Raw genomic sequence first — 21,049 nt, 5'->3', positions numbered from 1 at the left:
AGCTCATCGTGTAAAGTTTTCTCGTAAACTGTAATAAACAGAAGAAAAGGAAAACTATCAACAATATATACACCAAAATATCACGCAACAAATGTATGCAAAAACGCCATCATCCCCGGCAACAGCGCCATTTGAAAGTCGCTACTACTCTGAATTCGTTGTTTAAATCGTCTCTCGAGTTGCAAGCGAGAACAACGCAGACTGATCAATAGAGAATTGACGGACTGACCCAGATGATACACCTTGACTTACACCCTGCAATTTTCTCACAGATAAATCAAGCGGTAAAAGTAAGCTGATCAAGTCTGATTTCTAAGACCCATCCACATGCTTTCGGGCATGCAATCAGGAACTCAGAGCTGCCTTCAAAGCCTTAACCCACAATACTATTAGCTAGTAAAGAGAAGTAAAGGTCGAATCCCACAGAGAAGCGTTTTAATATTTGTTGTTGACATTTGAGAGATGACTGCTGCCACGCTTTAAAAGTGTGTTAAGTTTCTATCCTACTTGATTGACCAAGAACTAAACGAACAGATCAACTTAACTAGACTAAACTAGGAGCGAAACTATCTACGCTAACTCCTAACTGATCGATCTAGAGACCAACTGAATTAAACTGAGAGATTCATACTAAGACTTTCCCGAAATAGCTAAACAAAGGTAAAAGCAAAGTGGGGACGGAATCCCTTAACTAACAAACTTAGAAAAGTTGCCAGAGAGTAAAGTTGGTATAAAGCTGCAATTCTAAACCTGAACAGATAACGACTTCATCTTCATCGAGTAATCGACGAGAAACAGAGTATAAACCAGATCTCAGACATCATAAATTTGGCGAAAAATTTTGCAAATACATAGACACGAAGAATGAACTCAAGGTTGTAGATCTAATCTAACGGATCAACTGGAATTAGGTAGAAAGCAAAATCAAACCATAATCATGCAGAATAAACATAGGACTCTAGATCTACGTATTCTAACATGAATCCATAAAAATCGAACACGATCAAACTCATATCTATGAAATGGAACGCAACAGCCTAGAATTCATCCTCCTAAACTACCAATTGCGAAAAGCATCCAAATAGACTTCGACAAACTTTTCGGAAACAAAATCTAACAAACACAGCGAAAACATTCATGACTCAAACTCCAATATCTCCATACAGATTCAAAAGACAAACACCAAACTTCAATTATGGTTTCCATAAAACAAACTACATATTATCCAGAATGTTAGCAGGTGCTTCAATGCGAATTTAAACTAAGCCGGAAAGTAAAAATTATTTATTCGCCCTTATAGGACGGTTAGACACAAACACAATGATCAGAATAACACCACCACTCTACCATAATCATAACCCCCTTCCAAGTGTGTAAAAACTCAAGAAAAAATGCGAGCTCCGATAACTTGAGCTCTCCCCATAAAAAACTCTCTTCTTTCTTCCTTCCCTTTCGTTTATATAGGGAGGCATGAGGCTCTGATCCCTAGGGCAACCTGTTTTGGAAATGTCGGTTGTATCCCTTGCAACATGATCGTAAGAGTATGCTCATTGTCTACAACTGCTCCGTTCGTAATTCACCTTGTTCAGTTCAATAGCATATTGTGTTTTGCTCCATTTCTCCTTGATTCTGCCGTCTATCCGGTTGATCCATGCAACCTTCTAGTCCTGACAAATTTTTACACACCTGACTTTAAATTACACGCTAGTCTCCGAAAAAATATAGAATTTTACCCCAAAACAAATGTATGAAACGAGCCTTATCAACATTGTATTAAAATATTAACTAAGTTTATGTTGACATTTCAATGTCATCATGATATTTTTAATGCACTGCATTGATAAATTAGCAGAGTTGGCAACTTAAGAAAGTTAGCAACTGATCACACCTCTTACATACTCCCTCCGTCCAAGATAAGCGAAGCATTTCTTTTGAGCACAGGATTTAAGGAATTGATATTTAAAGAGTTAAAGTAGAGAGAGTAAAGTATGAGAGAGGGAAAAGTAAAAAATAAAGTAGGTGAAGAATAAAGTAAGAAAAAGGATTTCTTGCTAAAAAAAATGACTCACTTATAGTGGAACATCCCAAAAAAAAAATATGACTCGCTTATCTTAGGATGGAGTTATTCAAAAATCAATTTCAATCATATGTTTTTTATTATAGAAAATCTAGAACAGAAGAAAATAATTCTTTAGTTTAATAAATATATATTCTCATATTTTATTTCCATATTGAGATATCTATTTTTGTTCATTGTATTTTATTATTTATCCTTGGATTTTCTTTTTTATTCTTTACCGCGCAGGATTAATAGAGTCGAATCAAGCATAGTTGGGATCCTATAAATACTAGGATCCCTTAGGGGTCAAATATAGAGAACTAAAAAACAAAACATCTTTTTTCTCAAAACACTATCTCTCTAAAACCCTAGTTTCCTTCTAGGGTGTTTGCAATTTATCCAATTATTCACACGCTTTCTGAATTGATAGGTGATCTAAAGCTTATTAGTGTGCATGTATACATTGTAAGTATATGTCCAATAGAGGTAATCAAATACAAACTCTATATATTTTATAAATTCCAAATTATGATTTGAACTGTTAGAAAATGTCAACAGATGATAAAAATAACATCAACAGAAAATATCAACACAATGTCAACGGTTAATACCGTGTTGACTTTGTATTGACATTGTGTTGACATCAAAATCTTGAAATTTTACACTGTGTTAGTATTATGTTGGCACTGTGTTGAAAAGTTTAAAGTTTGTACAATATATAGACTTTGCATTTTATCGCTACCCATATGTAATGTGTATATATGGAGTGTAGAGTGAGTCTTAAGACCTGTTGAATAGTTTGTTACTAAGCACTACTCCCTTCGTCCCACAATAAAAGTCATATTTTACCAATTCGGTTTATCCCGCAGTAAAAGTCACATTTCACTTTTACTATTAATGGTAAATTGGTCTCACAATCCACTAACTCACTTCACTCACATTTTATTATAAAACCATTATAAAAACGTGGACCTCATATTCAACTAACTTTTCCAACCCACCATTCCTTACATTTCTTAAAATTCGTGCTCAAACCAAATGTGACTCCTACTGTGGGACGGGAGAGTATAGCCATTCAAAAAAATAGACTAGTATTACCATTTTTAGTTGTCCACTAAAATTAGACCAATTTCTAAAAATTACACTCTTCGTCCATGAAGTATTGTTAATGTTTGACTTGGCACGTGTTTTAAGAAATGTAAAGAAAAGTAAGTTGAAAGTGTCAGTGGAATGAGAGTCTCATATTTATATATTAGCTTTATAATAAAATGTGTAAAGAGTTAGTGGAAAATGGGGACCATTTACCAAAATAGAAAAAAACCAAAGTGAACAACTTTTCACGGACAGAGGATGTAAAAGTTTTAAACATATAAATACTAGTACTAATAATATGGACTCCACCACTAATCCTACTTCTTTCTTTTTCTTTTCCTTTCTCTAATACTTTAGCAATTGTATATTAAAACTTGTGTCATACAAAACTATTAAATACGTCCCGAGACTCGCAACAAGACTAATAGATAAAGTGAAAATAGAATTGTAACTAACCCCTGTTATATCTAAGATATTTGGTCATTTTCAATCACACATATTTTACCAAAACCAAAATTTCGATCATAAAACATTAATACCTTGTACTAAAATAATTATGGATACATTTTAATTGACAATCAACAACATATTTTACTAGTTCAGTCACATAAACCAAATTATTAAAATAAAGTTGTTAAACAGTTAAACCCATTAAGTAAACATTTAAGTTTGAAAATTATATCACTTACAACACAAATTCAATAAATCAAAAAAGAATTTATCAAAGTATTATTTTCCTCCTCCCCAACGTGAAATTCACTCTTCTTCCATTATTAACTCTTATATGAAATACATACCAAATGTTCAAAACATTCAGATGAGATTGGGGACATGAATAGATATTGCTGGTAACATATAAAACCATAAAATTTTCATAGAAAATGTGTTGGGATGTAAATCTCAGTATGGATCAAAGCTGGAAATTGGCAAATATCAAATAAGGAAAAGTAAATGCCTAAACTAATACTATCTGGAAAAAAAGTTCACCAACAACTTGTCAGCATGACTCATTGATTAAGTGAACCTGTAGGCAAAACCTGCGCAATTTCCGAACCCAGTTAAACCTACAGTTGAATCTTCAATAGACAAAGCTTAGACCACCCGATGGAAAAAAGATAATCAAAGAAAAACCATGAGAATGGACAGAACTTTACGATACAAGTTGCAGTTCTGAATGGTCACCCGCGAGGAGCAGCCATTTGTTGCTTCTTGATCCTTTCGTCATTTTTAACCATACTGAATCATATGCAGAAAACAATAGATTTCAGTATTCACTAAACAGAGTAATGTTGAAATGGCAGTAGTCCTCTCAAAAGTCAAAACGGTGCTATGGTCATTGAGAACTACTGAACTGCTCATTTTTCATGATTGATATAGGAATAAACGTACACTTGGATAACACAAAACCCAATTGTATGCATGAAGATGTTCAATAGAAGCCAGTAGGACTTGAGCAGTAACTAAAGGCCCAGAAGTGCATATGAAAATGGATTAGTTTATGCTGTTACCTAATGTCATGGGGGGTTATAAATATCCACTGGGAACCTTGGGCCAAAGCAAAATCCACTATAGCATCCAGACTGATTTTTCTGCTTACTGCATCCTGCAATTTGACCAACAGTAAAAAATTAGGGATCTTAAATTTAGTTTCGGCTATCGTAAAGATACACATTGGCTCTATGAACCTCACTGCAGTTGAAGTAGTATATATGAAATAAAGTTCTGATTCAAGGTGTAATATTTGAATTTCACATAAAAGGTCAACTAGGAAATAATAACTCCTAAATACTTAGAGAGCCTTTCACCAGCGCACGTTTTATTTTACTCTTGAAGAGTCTCACAAACTTAATCCACTATGCAGTTACCACAGTCTATTACTCCAGTCACCCAACTAAATTATGATGCAGGTATCTAGAATTGATAAATCATGGAGGGTGCTTAAACATTAAATGAGGTGAACAATACATGCATCGTGATTTGTGATCAGCTAATGTTCATGTCCCATAGTTATTCATAGCACCATCAAAGCCAATATGTTGTACTCCGTATGAGGTAAGCATCAAACCAATATTCACTTGAAATTAACATGATTTTGAGTTAAGCATACTGAATAAACCAACCGAAAGACAACGACAAAGAATAAACTTGTATATGGTACATATGTCATATGCTTCTCCTTATTCTTTTTTCTAGGCATATAAAAGATCCTACATAACAGTGTTTGAGTAAAGTCAATGTTGTCAACGGCGTATGGCGGGCAATCAAAAAATCGTCACAAGGGTAATGGTGGCCGGTATGGCAGGATATGGGCGCCATGGACCAAATGACGTGTCACATCTTGCCATGGCGCCATAGACTGCCACATAAAACTTCCATGTCATAGCGTGGCAGTGGCGTTTGGTCGAAAAACTGCCATCATCATGGCAGATGTAATGCCATGGCAGATATCTGACCAATGATATTTAGCTGGTTTATTTGGGATGAACTTGCTTTTTTGTAACCCTCAAGGAAACTTACAGATGCCACTTCATTCATGCTAGTGAGGTAATGCATTCTGCTGGTATTTGCTATTGGCATTGTCTTATCTCAATAAATATCCAAGCTATCATATAGTTCCTTCCACATTTAAAGTCTACAATATCTCAAGAAATTTGCAAGCTTTCATACAGTTCCTTCCACATTTAAAGTCTATAGGGTAATATATATTGAAGGATTCACAAAATTTCTGTACCACCTTAATTTCAGATTATATTAAGACCTAAAACATGTCAACCCTCAACTCCAAGTGATTTTCATAATTACATCAATTAGATAAAAAAAATTAATGACAAACACATATATCTTCATCTTGGAAGCAATTTAATGATAGGAAGCTAAAAGTAGCTGTGGAAGGACATACCATAAATACATCAAATTCATCCATTGCCCGAAAAGGTGCTTCTGTCATCTCATGAAGTGCAAGGGCAAAACACAATGTGGAGAAGGATCTTTCACCACCTGTTAGAACATCAAACAAGAGATAATTACAACAGTATCCTAGCCGATTCTGTTTTGTTTCAGTTAGCTTTTTAACATTTTCATATCTAACATTTTCGGTTAGCTTTTTAACATTTTGTACCAAGCTGGACATGATTGATATAGATGTTCCAGTTTGAGGGGGAGTGTTATAGAATATGAGTATCCTACATCGGTTGTGTGACGTAGTCTAACTTAGTCTCTTGTACTGTATATATATGGCCTTTGTTGACATATGCTGTTAACTGCATTTTCGGCCAACTTTTTCAATTGTTTTTTATCCATTCAGAAAAAGTCAGAAGAATCAAAGCGAACACAGTCAATACCCTCATTCACTAATTGCAATAACTTATACTCCCTCCGTCCCGCTTTAGGAGTCCCGGTTGATCAATTTCGGTTGTCCCGCTTTAGGAGTCCCGGTTAGGATAAACTAATAAAAATGCCTACAAAGTAAGTAAAAAAGTGTTAAAAGTGGGTCCCAACATCCACTACTAACATTTATTTATTACACATTCAACAATTTTCTTAAAACATGTGCCCGACTCAACCGGGACTCCTAAAGCGGGACGAGGGGAGTAATTAACTGTTAGAATTATTGACAAGTTTTATTTAAACTAGAGATGAGAATATTATTGTACTCGTAAATTTTATGTGTGAAACTAACTACATATACTATGACATTACTACAAAACATGTTAGAGAATTGATACGTATTTATTGCGATATACTCCCATTGTTCCATAAAAATATTTGCCCTATCTATTTTAGTCCGTCCCATAAAAATATGGGCATTTCCATTTATAGAAAGTTATCACAATTTATTAGCCTTATACATCAAGTTATTTACAACTTATATCACCATTAAAACACTAATAATAATGGGGGTTCCACTATCCACTAACACTACTTTAATTACCCTTTGTCTCATCTCTCTTACTTTACCAATATCGTCTTAATTCCCGTGCCATATCATATGCCCATATTTTCATGGACGAGGGAGTACAAATTAATTCATAACAATTATTATAAATTAGCACAAATGAGACAAAAAATGATTTTTCGTCAGTCAGTATACCATAGTTAGAACGCCACATACTGTACCGAGAACTGATACCATACAAATTTATGGTACGCTGGAAATTTGGTATGGTTAATTTTTTATACCGTTACCTTACCATTATTGCGGTATAACACACTTTTACATTATACTGAAATACGGTACGGTATACCGTTATAGCATTATAACGAAGAAAACTTATATTCTATTTTAATTCTATTTTGTATATAAATATATTAAATATAATATAATATGGAATACTCTCTCCGTCCCACAATAAGAGTGACATTTTGCCATTTTGGTCTGTCCCACAATAAGAGTCACATTTCAATTTTACCATAAATTATAAGTATCGCATTCTCCACTAGCTCACTTTACTCGCATTCTATTATAAAAACAATATGAAAAAGTGGACCTCATCATATTCCATTAACTTTTCCAATCCATTATTTTTTACATTTCTTAAAACTCGTGTCCACGCCAAATGTGACTCCTATTATGGGACAGAGGGAGTATAATATTTCAATATTTATCGGTTTTCAGTATGTATCAAGGATTCTATATACCGCCTGCGCCAAAATCTTTCGGTACGGTATCAAACTATACCAAAAATTGCGGTATACTGAAAAACCAGAATTTCCGGTACGGTATTTCGGTATTTCAGTATTTTTCCTACCCCTATTCCATATTGCCCACAACCAGTCAAAACATAGAAACATATAATGAGAAAATCAGCACACCCTTCTATAGAAGCTGATTAAACAAGAAGGATCAAACCTGAAAGTCCACTAGTGTCATGAACAGAGCTGCTTGATGCATCATGTGGCATCTTTACCTGGTAAGATAGGGACCAATTGAAATGAGGGAAATCTATCCTGCCAACCATCAATTATTTTTAGATCGCAGGCAGTGGACCTTAGATAATAACCATTCTTGATGAGAGTATAGTTTTATTTCATTCAGGCACTTTACCTCTACTGAGAGAGTCTGATCTTCAAAACTAACGTTGATTTGACCACTGATCCCTTTCTTTTTCAAGTGACCATTGAATCTATCAGACATAATTATTAGATCAGCTATACTTAATTTAAATCATAGTCCTACAGTAAGAGACAAAAAGACACTTGAAATGAAGAGACCAAAAATAAAAAAAGAGAAGAGGTCCTACTGCCATGTCAGCTGACGTTTCAGATGAGCTGCGTTCCTATTGAATTTGCTCCTTCTCAAGTTTAGTGCCTTTTCACATGCCTAAAGTAGATAGTACAAATTAACATGCTTCAAGATATCAAGCAACCATAGACCACATTTATAGTGGAGAAGAAACATGATAAATTAAGGATGCTTTAACCCACTTCCATTTTTTCCTGGGAGGCTTTGTAAGTATGCAGTTTTCTTGATATTTTCCGCTCTTTTTTCTCATATAACATTCTGAGATCATCAATAGATTCCGGAAATCTGCATAAGAAATTATCACTTCAAACAACAGAAGGATAAAACAACTTAACGTCTGATAGGAGTAAGTGCTTCAAATTTTACTTAACTTTGGGTCTCACGCTTAAGTCTTTCGGTCAACCTAGTGAGTTGGGCACTGAGATTCTCAGGATTGCTTTCCTTAAAGCATCCTAATGCCTCAATCTCATCCTCGGGAATTATAATTGATGCTTTGCGACGATTCTCCTGCAATTTCAATATGAACCAAGTCAGGTTTTATTTAAGAACAAACTTAGAACCAAAAACCCACATTTTTAGGGAACAAGAGAATTACAGTTGAAGTACAGGGACCAAGCAATGTGATTTAAAAAGAGTAACGGGACAATGAGAAAAAGGAAAATTGCAGGGGAGTAAATCAGAAATTATTGCATTATGTGGCATGGCAAAGATATTAGAAAAAGTAAAATATATCAGGACCAAAAGAAACTTCTGCTAAAGACATCACCATTTTAACCACAAATGTAAAATGTAAGCCATATCTTTCTATAGCACCTGACAGCTATTCTCAAGCTCCCTATACTCAGTCTCAGCATTTTTTAGGTCAGCAAGGACTTTAGTTTGCATAATTCCTTCATAGTGCTTTTTAACCTGAACAAGAATCATATAAGTAAACTGCAAAGAAATTATAGCAAAGGAAGAGAAATGGTGGCAGAATAAATAACACAGTAAATGAAATGGACCCTTTCGACTTCTTGTAAATCTCTCTCAATCATCATCAGTTCGTTCTCTGCTTCTGCTAATGCATCAATTTCTGCCTTGGCCGAATCTACATTATAAATACTAAAATAAGGCATAAAGGAACCACTAAGACTGAACATAACAATCGAATACAGAAAGAGGATACCACAAAGACTCTCCAATGACATTTTAAGATCTTTAGCTTTAGTTCCTGCTTCATTCACTCGACTCTGAACCTTCTCTAGCAAATACATTTTTTCTTGTATTTCATCTTGCAGTTTCTACACACAATTCCAAGACAGGGAACACATGAATTATTATATAAGATGCCCACTACACAGACCAGATCTCCAAATACACACTATTAAATCAGCTCAAGAAAGTAAGACAACGATTGAGGTGGAATTCATTAAATAGACCCACAGATATCTCTTGACGAGTCTCATCCAGATTAGAGTCATCTGCTGCATTAGCTTCGGATGAAAGTAATTTCTTTACATCTCTCAGCTCAAATTCTTTCGACATACATTGCCGCTCCAGATTGATACGCCTTCTCTGCAAGAAGTTAAAGCAAATATGAATCAGCATAATCAAGCAACATTCCAAGAAAAAATGTAGCCAGAATTTTTGCATCATATATTAGGAATACATGCAGCGCATATCCTCAGATATTATAGGACTAAAAGCACAATCAAGGCAAATAATGATCCAGGGATACTTGAAAAATATGAAGGAATATGACTATGAGATACTGCAATCATTGATATACCAATGTTAAGTCCCATAATCTTACAATTGCTTTGGTTTTATGTGTCACCGTGAATAGGCAATCGTGATTAAATGATAAGCCAATAATTGTTCAGAGGCTTTCAACGATACAGTTCTATCAGAATTACTGAGATCACAATTAATGCAATATACTCCCTCAGTCTGACTATAAGCGATCAATTTTCCATTTTTGGATGTCCCACCATAAGTGATTGATTTCCTTTTTTGGTAAAAAGCAACAATTTATCTCTCTTAATTTATTCTCTCTTTATGTCTCTTACTTTATTCTCTCTTTATCTCTCTTACTTTTTCCTCTCTCTTTATCTCTCTTACATAAATATCATTTTCTTAAATCCCGTGCTCAAAAGAAACTACTCACTTATAGTGGGACGGAGGGAGTGTTATAGACTGTAACTGACTAAAAAGTTGAAGGGTGTGAAGGGTTACCTTTACATTGCTTAAGGTGTTTTGAAGATCAATCACCTCTTCCTCCATGGCCCGTTTCTGTCCACGGCCTTGTTGGGCTTTCAGTTTTGTTTCTGATGCTTCTCTCTCTAGATATTTAATCTGATCATCAAATGAACCAGAGAGACGGCCAGCCCTCATGTTTCTTTTTGGTGGAAAAATAGTTTGGGCTGACTCGCGGTAAAACCTGCGAATTCCATCATTGAATTTACCTAAAAATTAAACTTGAAAGTTGAAAGCACTTAAAAACTGGCACGCAAATGAAAAGGGAAAGAAACTCAATTGTTAATCAACAAATTAAATAGAATACACAAATTTTCAAAGAAGATAATGCAATTAGATAGGAACTTTACTTATCTATACAGAGAAAATTGATATAGATAAGCATTTAGATCAGTTTACTGTGATATGAATGCACTTACTATTCTTAGGAAGTTAAGAACCCATAAAATAATGAGTGCAACTGTACCCTCCTCTTTTGTCTAGTAGGTTACAGTATAAATTTAACAAGTGGTACATCAAAATTACACTAAATCTGCCAATCAGTCATAAAATTTATTATCACCTTCACCCTGCTATTAGTGGCCTACACAAATTGGGAACGTAGAATAAGAAAGTTGTGTGTTGTGTATAAGTGGTAGGGTCCACGAAAGTCAGTTAACATTTTGAGGGTAAGAAGTTCCCTTTTTGGACTAGGGCACTTATAGTGGGACAGCCCAATAAGGTAGGTACACAGGCTACTATAGCGGGACAGAGGGGTCATGTTGTTTCAATACTACACATCCCATTGATTTTCTATAGAAACAAGATTATGATCATTTTTCAGCATAAGATGAATCAGTGTGATGCATTCCTAAAAAGAAAAAGCATAAATACAAAGAGATGGCTCGTGTTGTTTGTATGTACACAGGTCCATATCAACGTACATTTTGTACCCATCCATTGTGTAAACCTCCTTGAGGTTTGGTATCCTTTGATCAAAGGCAACTGTTTTACCAACTGCATAATCTTTGACAAGCACTTGCCTCTCAGCATTACCCTGCAAGTTATGCACATATTAACAAAAAACGAAATATCGCCAATACGCAGCTGAAGAAAGAGAACATAAACAGGGGGACTCGTGATTAAATATCAAGTGGGAATCAAAGTTAACACTTCATCACCCAACAGCAAAAGTCTTTTCTCCATAAAATATGTCTGCAGTAATTTTCTGAATGTAAATTTTTTTAGCATGAAAATACATACTCTATTTCAGATATGGCAAAATAAATGAAGAATCAATTACAATAAGAACAAGAGCCATTTCCCCCTAAAAATTAAAAAAGAACAAGAACCATTTCCAAACACCACTTGATGTACGCAATCTTCCTTTTTTTCACTTTAGTATTTTATTAACACCAAAAGAAAATCAATACAAGGAATGAGCCATCATGTATAGTGTTAAACATTAAGAAATTAGGTTTATTTTAAGTAAAAACAAGGGTTGTTGCAAGAAAATGCTGAAAGCTTACCGTATCAATCAAAACATTAAGTACTGTAGAATTGTCTGAATGCAGAACTGACAATGCAGTGGGATGATTAGTATGCGGAAGCATGCGCCTCGGAATGTTGATCCTACCAATAGAAACAGCTAAACTGTGAGAGCCAATCAACACATTGTCAGAAATTGATGCTACTGCATAGACATGCTAACAACCTCTGTCTTCTAAAATCATGTACGATAATCTGTAAGTGGTTATAGTTTGCTTCCCTTGCACATGCTCTTAAGATACGAGAATCTTTATGATCTGTGACTATGAAAGCATTGAGCAACCCACCAACTGCAGTTTCGATAGCTATAGCCCACAGATCTCCATGTTCCAATTCCTGCAATAAAAAATTCAGAAGCATAAGGAGTTACACTACCTTAAAAAATTGCAGAAGCCTCTCATGCCTGAAAAACAACCAAGAGTCCTTTTATTCACAAAGTTATCCTGTTACTCCAGGATTTGGATGTAGGTGTCAACAATAATATCCTTACTAGAATAAAATGTCCTCTACAATTAGTAAATTACTAAGTTTCATAATGCTCTTGGTAAAAAATTTTACATGGATATTAAAAAATGACATGCACGGAGGAGAAGCATTTGAAATTGTCATCAACTCACTTGGAACAAGAATCCTTTTAATATGACATATTTTATCATCAGTCAAAGTCCACAAGTTTCTAGAATCTAATCATAAACTAAGATGGGATTAATGAAGCAACTTACTTAATCAATCATAGAAACAGTACAAATACTTCACAAAAAATAGAAAAAAGCAGATAAAGGGCATGTTGCTATTACTTTGATAAGAAACCAGTGCAACACGATGATACTTCAAAGTTTCACAACAAAGAACAAAAAAATAGATCCCAATATGTATCTTCCAAGTAGATACACATTTAAGTTAATTCAGCGAGAACAAATCTGGTACATTAGATTTTATGGCTTGTTTTTAATGGCTCTCAAACTCAAACTTTGGCTTAAGTGATCCACTTTTCCTTTTCAGCATAATTATTAGACAAATGCTTTTCATTCTCAAACAGCACTAGATGGTTTTATTTCACTAAGGGATATGTGGAGAAACAGAAGAAGAAAATTATGTAGCAAAAACTAATAGTAGTAAACAATGAAGATCCATCAACAAGCATAAATAGGTAGTATGCAATATGAAGCATGCCAGTGAACTTCAATAATATACCACATGGGCGCCTATAGGACCAATGGGTGGAATACTAAATTTATGCTGATTCCGCTCGATCGCCTGTAAGAGATTAGTTACCCGAACACCTCCAAATGCAGTAACCTTCAAGGACAAAAAACTGAGATCATAGAAGAAATTAGATGTAACATAATATACGTATATCAACAAAATGATCATCAGGACCTTATTTCTTCGATGCATTTGGATTTCACGTATCCGCGAGGCAATATCACGATTGCTTTTCTCGACATCTTCAATCTGGAGAAGGACAAACTTACCAACTAAACTATCCATAAATTAAGATTTCATGGAAAGAAACAGGCACAGGAAACATCTAGAAACATGACATATTGCAAAGGTTCAAATTGTCAAATTCCTTGGTGAGAGAAAAAAAGGCATTGAAAAGACTTAAATTCCGTTGATATTTCCTCACATCAATGATATACAACCAGTTCTTGGTATGCAATTCCATTTCATGCCTTTAGCTTATTACACTATCCTGACGTATAGTTTAAAAGATGCACAAGTTGAAGCATCATACATCCATTACCTGATAGTAAATCTGCTGTATTTCATTTTCTACCAATGCTATCCTTTGCCTCATGTTTTCCTCCTCTTCCTTCGATCTGAATGACAATTTCATTTTAATGAAAAGGCCATTCAATTCTGAAAGCATGAAAGCAAGCACATAGCAGAGATGACAGAATTTTGTAATGGAATGCTACCTCTGAATGTTGACATTGGCTTCCTCAACTTCAACTTGAAGCTCCATAAGCCTTTCCACCATCTCACTTTCTTCAGCCTATTTAACCATATAATACTTGCAAGTTATAGCTAATTCAGTTGTATTTTAGTGACAGATGTATGCATATGAACAGATTTAATATGATCTCATATTAATGTCACATTCAAAACCACCAAAACACTCTACGAACAGGTCTGAATTCAATGATCTAGTTAGCATTCTATGATATTACCCAAAGAAGTTCGATAGGTTTGCTAACCAAAGGTAAAAGCCACCAATTCATTATCCAAATATGAAATACTCTACTCTCATGCATAAATTCAATTTGACAATTAAAACTGAAGTAAGGCATTATTTTTGCATGTTATAGCCTTAAGAAAAAGACAGTAATGCTGTGTTGAAGTTCACTGTAGCACTAGAGATCAGAACCCTTAAGTTTTTAAATACATTGGAATTTGGGAAAAATTGCACGTATATCAGATTCCTAGGATAAATATCGTCTAGACACATCTCAAATTAACACCAATGACCCCAGATTAGTTTGTTTCACCTATGTGAGTTTTAAAAGGTCGCTTGGCATTTGTATATTATATTTTCAGCAAGTGTGTTACCTGTGTATTTTTGTCATACTGCTCATTCATTTCCTGAATGTGCCTCTCGAGTGATCTGACCTGTTTAACCATATTTGCAATTTGCCTATTTACGCGCTCTTGTTCCCCAGTTAGCTCGAGCTGCTCCTTCACAGCCTAAAAATAAATTTTTACATGTAAGGATCTTAACCACAAAAACAACACTGTTGTGAAACTCTGAAAGAGTGAGAACACTAATTATGCTGCTGAATGTAAAAGGAAACAAGTTCAAGCAGTTGCTAAAGTAGATGAGGCAAAGAAGTTTTTTTAACGAAACAAGAAAAGGAGAAGATATACACTTGAAGATTTTGTGGAGGTTAACTCCAAAGAACATTTATTTGGCACAAGCAGTATAACATGATAGAAAATGAATGCCGAAACTAGAACCTAAGGGAAGTGGGAGATCTAGACAAGACTGCATTTTTCAGCCTTTGATCGTACATAGAATATAGTGGAATACAATTATCATACCATAGAAAGACTTTGCTGCAGATCCACCTTCATTCTTCTAACTTCAGATGTTCTTTCCATCATATTTGATATTTCATTTTTCTTTGTTGCCAATCGATCATTCAGTTCTTCCATCTTGTGCTGTGACAAGCAATGTGGAGTTTTTCTGTTAGCTAAGTCTTTGAATCAAATCTCAGACAAGAGCTCATGTATCTGGCAAAAGTAATTTGGCCAAAATGGAGCCAGCAGGATGGGTGCACTAATAGGGTTTAGTGAGTACTCTGAAGAATAAGGTTTTAGATTCCACCAAATTTTCACAACCAAGGCAATGAATGACATCACCCCCAGCCAATTTTCACTACTCAGTGGTAGGAAATTAATCATTAACACAGAAGATCTGCAATGTGTCCAGGCACTTTGGAAACAAATAAACAGAAAATGAATGGATAATGTTATTTCCAGGGGGAAAAAATCTACATACATGATTCTGGTCAATCTTCGCTTGACAGCTAGGTATCCTTCCTTTTAGCTTGTCAATCAACTTATGTTGCGCATCAAGTTTTCTATCAGCGTCGTATACCCACGACCAAGCTACTTTTTTCCTTAATAACTGCACATGTTGTGTTATCTCCTCCATAACTTCCATGTTTTTTATCTTTTCCTGCAATTCATCAAGTTCCTTCTTTGCCGGCCTCAAGGAATCTTCCAAATGACTAACTAGGCCACTTGCATCATTTAATTGCTTTCCAATACCTTTTAGTAGGTTATCCACTTGTTGAAGAAGTGTTGCCTTGTAAAAGAACTGTAAAACTAGTGGTTACACTTATCCAAAATAACGAGATTCAGTTGGCTATGCGGAAGTAACAAATTAGTTAATTACAAGTTTATTGTTACCTTGAATTTGTCTTTTTCATTCCCTGAATGTAGAAATTCTCTGCTCTTGTCTTGACCCATGATTGTGCATGGATTCTCTACATCAATCTATATAGCAGAATCACAAGACAGGTCAACCACATGAAAATAAAGGTCACAGTATCATCCACAAAACTAAAGGCAAAGAGAAGGGAGGAGATATAAATAATTAAATTAGAGGATATGAAATTATCTAATAAAAGAGTATTATGTCCCTTTTTGTTCCCATAACACACTCATATTTGAGGCATAAGAAGCGGGGCATTTTTCAATATATATTTTAACAGTATAATGATGAAATATGAAAATGAGATGCAGTAATGATATCTCAACAGAATACTATGATAAGTTACACCAAAAGATTGGCTACAAGCCAGCCCAAAATAAAGACACTTCCTAAATTGATAGTCCACGTTAATATGAACATAGGTTCTAAATCTAAGTACTAAAATAAGGAAAGTCCAGAGCCTTTGTCCTAGCAGCAAGGAGCTTAGACATTATTGTATGAGGTGCCGAGTTCGAGTCCTCTTGACATCAGTTGTAATTTCCGTCTTTCTATAGGAGTTTATTAAAAAAAAGTACTAAAATAAGGAAACCCAAGCTCATTAATAGAATTGGTTGATAATTTCCATGAAAAATAGTAGTAAGTGATTTAGTACATTGACACCTCAAACCAGCCGACCCATTTGTTTGAATTTGAAGTATACCAAATTACACATGGAACTTTCGTATTAACTAGCACAGTCAAGAGCATACAACTCTGATAGTAGTCGTCATATCTATTGAAGATATAACAAAGAGATCTTACAAATTGAATGTATTTATATATAGTAAAGGATTGCCTATCTCCAGTATCAAACCTTTCTCCTTTTGTTTTCTTTTACTCTTTAACGAGGGAAATTTACATTTGATGGGGCTGTAAATACATAATAAATTGCTAAGCTATATGTAGAACTCTGTCACATGCATATCATATGACAGGCATGGTTATACTATCTGAAAACTGTGGAAATATCAAAAGGTAAGTTTTCACCAGTGTCAGTTCACTGGTGGATTGCCAAGCAGAGTTACACTATGATCCTTAAGAACACTTAACCATGGAAAATCTAGTAAAAATGGTACTCCATCCGTCCCAAGGAAGATGACCCCTTCCTTGGGCGGCACGGGAATTTATGCAACTTTATTTTGTGTGTGAAGTGGAGAGAGTAAAGAAAGAGGGTGGGAATAAAGTAGAGAGAAGGGTGTTTCCATTTATATTAATGGATCATCTTGGTTGGGACAAACCAAAAAGGAAAGTGGGTCATCTTTAATGGGTCGGAGGGAGTACTTATTGTTATCCCCGCATGTAAGAGTACACTATAAGCAGCTCACAGAAGAATTTATGATTGTTGAAGATTAATGTACACAAGAAAATTGAGGGGGGCATGGGGAATGGAAATATTTAGTGACTGTAATTTTACATTGTTCACTATTACAATACTTGAACTCTCAAAATGAGTAACATATGATTGGCAATATTTTGAATTAGCTTTCCAATGCCTCTCATTCAGTTCAGGGTTATTAAATCTCCATTTTTCTCAGTTTATTGTGGCTGACACACCAGTTTCAGACCGGATCGACATCCCTAAGAGTAAACACAAGATCCATAATTGTTATTCCCTCTGTCCCCCAAAGTTTGTCCCAATTTGACCCGGCGCGGGTTTTAAGAAATTGTTTGATTTTGTATTAAATGAAGATATGTAGTGGAATAAGGGTCCCAGATTGAGGAGATTGAGGGTGTATTTAATGTCTATTTTTGGTAAGAGTCCAAGTGGGACGGACGAAAATGGTAAAATGGGACAAACTTTGGGGGACGGAGGGAGTATGTCAGTATTCAGTAATCAGCGAAAAAACTTCACTCACTAACAGCACTTTTACTCACCAGACATACAAAAGAGTTGGAGAAAAAGGATATTTGTCACATGCTCCTTTCTTAGTAGTACTCCCACTGAGATGTTTTTTCCCAACTTCCTATTCCGGCTTCAACAATATACCAAGTCAGAAGAGGCACGCAACAATTCTTTCCCACCAGGCTACAACCGATCACTTCTAACTAGCAAGCATTCTCCTCTCCTGAATAGATACCATGACAACCATGCTAGTACAAAATCAACATACAAAGGTGGTCCAATCATTGGTATAGTTGAGGACAGATTTGTAGGTAGCAGAACTTTGATATCTTTCTCTCTACTCTAGCTAGAAGAGAGAATGATTTCCCTATATTATATCTAATATAGCAAATCAGTAATTATCAACTGGGAGAGATAGCTGAGCAACTAAAGCTTCGAACATTCCATGAAACACTGCATTATATAAAGTTTGACCAACTAAAAGATATTAGCAAAATTTGCATTACTAAACTATTTCTAGGACCTCAAGGACTATAGCCCACAACGAATACCATACTTTACGGTCAGGTCAGGACATAGAGTGTCAAGATAATGTTATCTCACGCTAGCATCATGGAAGGGTGGAACAAAAACAACATTGGAAGATATGTCTATACTCAAACATATATTCTTTAAGTTGAGGTACAGTAAGTACTAATGAAGTTCTCCATTATAGTCCCCTGGTCACCCTTTCACTCCAAATGTCTATGTCAATTTGCTAAATTAACCAATATAGTTTGATCAATAAACATCATGTGAGAGCATCCTGAATCAACAAGGCCAGAGTCGAGAACTCAGATAAGGGACAAATAACCAAGTCAATAACTTGTTCATATCAAACCAAAAGGATAGCTTCCCTAAGTTATTAAAAAAAAATTGCAGCAGAATCAATTCATCTTACATGAATCAAAAAATGCATTGAAAAATTTTGTAGTACTGACATTAAAGTATTCTACAAGCTCACGAAGATCCTCTTTCTTGGTGCCAATTTTCCTACCTGGATGAGTGAGCAATCAGGATAGCATTCAAATATCTAGTGTTGTCATTAACTAAAGATAGTAAAATATAGACAGTATACTCCCTCCGTCCCACTCTAAGTTAAGCATTTCTATGCACAGTATTGTTATGTTTTATAGTAAAGGAGAGAGAATAAAGTAAGAGAGAGTGATGTTTCTATATTTAGAAATGTGTCATTTAGAGTGGGACATCCCAAAAAGGAAAATGTGTCGCTTAGAGTGGGGCGGAGGGAGTAATATAAAGAGAAACATGCATGAGAATAATAATAAAATTGAAGACTACCAAGATGCCAGAGATTCAAAACATCAAATGCAAGGAAGCACATCTTACAAAAAGTATTGTTACCTGAGCATTGTGAAAAGAAAAAAAAAACCAAGACAACAATTTTTCCCATGGGAGAAAACTAATGTTACACTTTAATTTCCTTCCTATGTCAAAAGGAAATTTCAGTAGTGTAACAAAGAGCATGTCATAGGTATAGGTTAATCAATTATAGCTATATATATGTATAGATACAGGGACAATCTTTACTAATAAATATTTTAGAAAATATGCATGTAGAACAATAACAAGGTAATGGCACTAATTCTTTTTTGTAAGCTGCACTAAAATGTAAGAAGCTAATTTATTTATGAGAAACGATTTCCCAAGGCAAAGCATCAACAAATCTGACAGTTTAAAGAAAGCATTACAAAAGGAGTTTGAAAATTCACAATTACTTTTACTCTTATATATACTTCTTAAGATATCAATTTAATGGCATAGAGTTTGTAACTTTGGCGTTTGGAGATATTCAACTTTTTTCTGGACATATACAAAAAACAGATATAACATATTCAACTTTTTCTGCTCATACTACCCTTATCAAATGTGAGCTTAGAACCAAGTAATGAAACCTTGATTGTTTCTTAATGTGATGCCTCCACTATCAGAGTCTGTAACTTTACGCTCCACAATGATGACGTCTCCATACAATTCATGCTTAAAAGCATCTTCACCTTGATTTTTCATCTCAACTTGAACAAGTGCATAGCTGTATATGAACAAAAAAAGGTTTGTAGCAAGATCAGTATAACAAGAAACTGAAACAATTAGTCAATTACGTAGTAATAACTTGCTAGCTCCAAAATGGACAGATGATGTCTACAGAATGCATGTGTATAGTAATATAACAGGCGCACTTGAAAAAAATAATAGAAATGAGATGCGCAATATAAAAGAATTGAGGAGACATGATATTTGATTTCGAACTTGGAAGGATAAAATTTCAAATCAAACAATCATCTTCCCTAAATTGACAAAATGTAAAAACATCAGAAAAAACTGATTGCAATTTCTAACTCAAACCTAAACCTTTCCAGGAAGTGAAAAAATAAAACAAACCTGCAGCCAGTTTTGATAAAATCCTTAAGAGTGTTCGCTCTGTGCGTACCACGAGCTCGGCAGCCGAATGCTACACAAAGTGCCATTAAAATTGCGCTCTTTCCACCTAAATAAACAGGGAAAATTAAAAATAGGAACCAAATCACACAGATATGTGTATTTATAGAGAGAGAGTTAGGGGGCGTACTCCCATTTTGACCGGTGATGAAATTAACAAAATCTCCCAAGTCGATGTCGAGAATGCTGTGACACATGAAGTTCTCGAGATGGATTCTAGAGATTGTACCGGCTTGCAGGCGTTTGGAGCCGCGAGAGAGAGAGGAGGGCTCCATCAGAGTGGGATGCAAAAGTATTTTGCGCGGGCACGCTTCTCTCTCATACTACTCCTACTACTATTTCAGATTTTAAACCCCATGCCCATATCTTTTATTTTTACTTTTTATTTACTCATATCTTCTTCATTATTTGGTCAATCAATGTTAACTGCCATTTAAATTATCAACGCTTTGATTATTTATGTGATATAATCTAGTATTTTATTTTTATGCATTCATCTTGTACGCTCAAAAGTAGTCAATTTCTAATCAATCTAGCCGACATAAGTTTAATATTTTTCTTAATTATCTTCTTAAT

The 21,049-nt window shown here is 34.9% G+C and overlaps 1 protein-coding gene across 14 annotated transcripts; it reads right to left on the bottom strand.

Annotated features, from left to right (window-relative positions):
• Positions 1-4,000: 4,000 nt before the first annotated feature.
• On the bottom strand, positions 4,001-20,799 carry LOC125216518 (structural maintenance of chromosomes protein 6B-like). Of its 14 annotated transcripts, none has more exons than XM_089069096.1 (29): positions 20,604-20,799; positions 20,417-20,522; positions 19,930-20,066; positions 18,958-19,013; positions 16,071-16,157; positions 15,658-15,978; positions 15,198-15,317; positions 14,709-14,843; positions 14,078-14,154; positions 13,903-13,978; positions 13,536-13,610; positions 13,350-13,454; positions 12,322-12,491; positions 12,137-12,239; positions 11,552-11,664; positions 10,608-10,812; positions 9,816-9,947; positions 9,559-9,673; positions 9,395-9,480; positions 9,207-9,302; positions 8,766-8,900; positions 8,576-8,680; positions 8,392-8,471; positions 8,196-8,274; positions 8,001-8,058; positions 6,051-6,148; positions 4,660-4,754; positions 4,301-4,387; positions 4,001-4,227 (listed from the first exon to the last, which is right to left on the bottom strand). In XM_089069096.1, the coding sequence occupies exons 1-28, from the start codon at positions 20,746-20,748 to the stop codon at positions 4,330-4,332; spliced, it is 3,168 nt and encodes a 1,055-aa protein (XP_088925222.1). In that variant the 5' UTR covers positions 20,749-20,799; the 3' UTR covers positions 4,001-4,227; positions 4,301-4,329. The 14 variants fall into 14 exon arrangements, 9 of the variants coding, with proteins under 9 accessions (XP_088925222.1, XP_088925220.1, XP_088925221.1 ...); XM_089069094.1 differs by having other exon boundaries at positions 4,001-4,188; XM_089069095.1 differs by having other exon boundaries at positions 4,306-4,387.
• Positions 20,800-21,049: the final 250 nt, after the last annotated feature.

Source organism: Salvia hispanica, chromosome 3, assembly GCF_029641045.1.
Source record: "Salvia hispanica isolate PSC_SH4W2 chromosome 3, Shi_PSC_v1, whole genome shotgun sequence".
Taxonomy (NCBI): Eukaryota; Viridiplantae; Streptophyta; class Magnoliopsida; order Lamiales; family Lamiaceae; genus Salvia; species Salvia hispanica.
The sequence above is the reverse complement of the archived record's forward strand: the minus strand, read 5'-3'. Positions and strand labels throughout refer to the sequence as shown.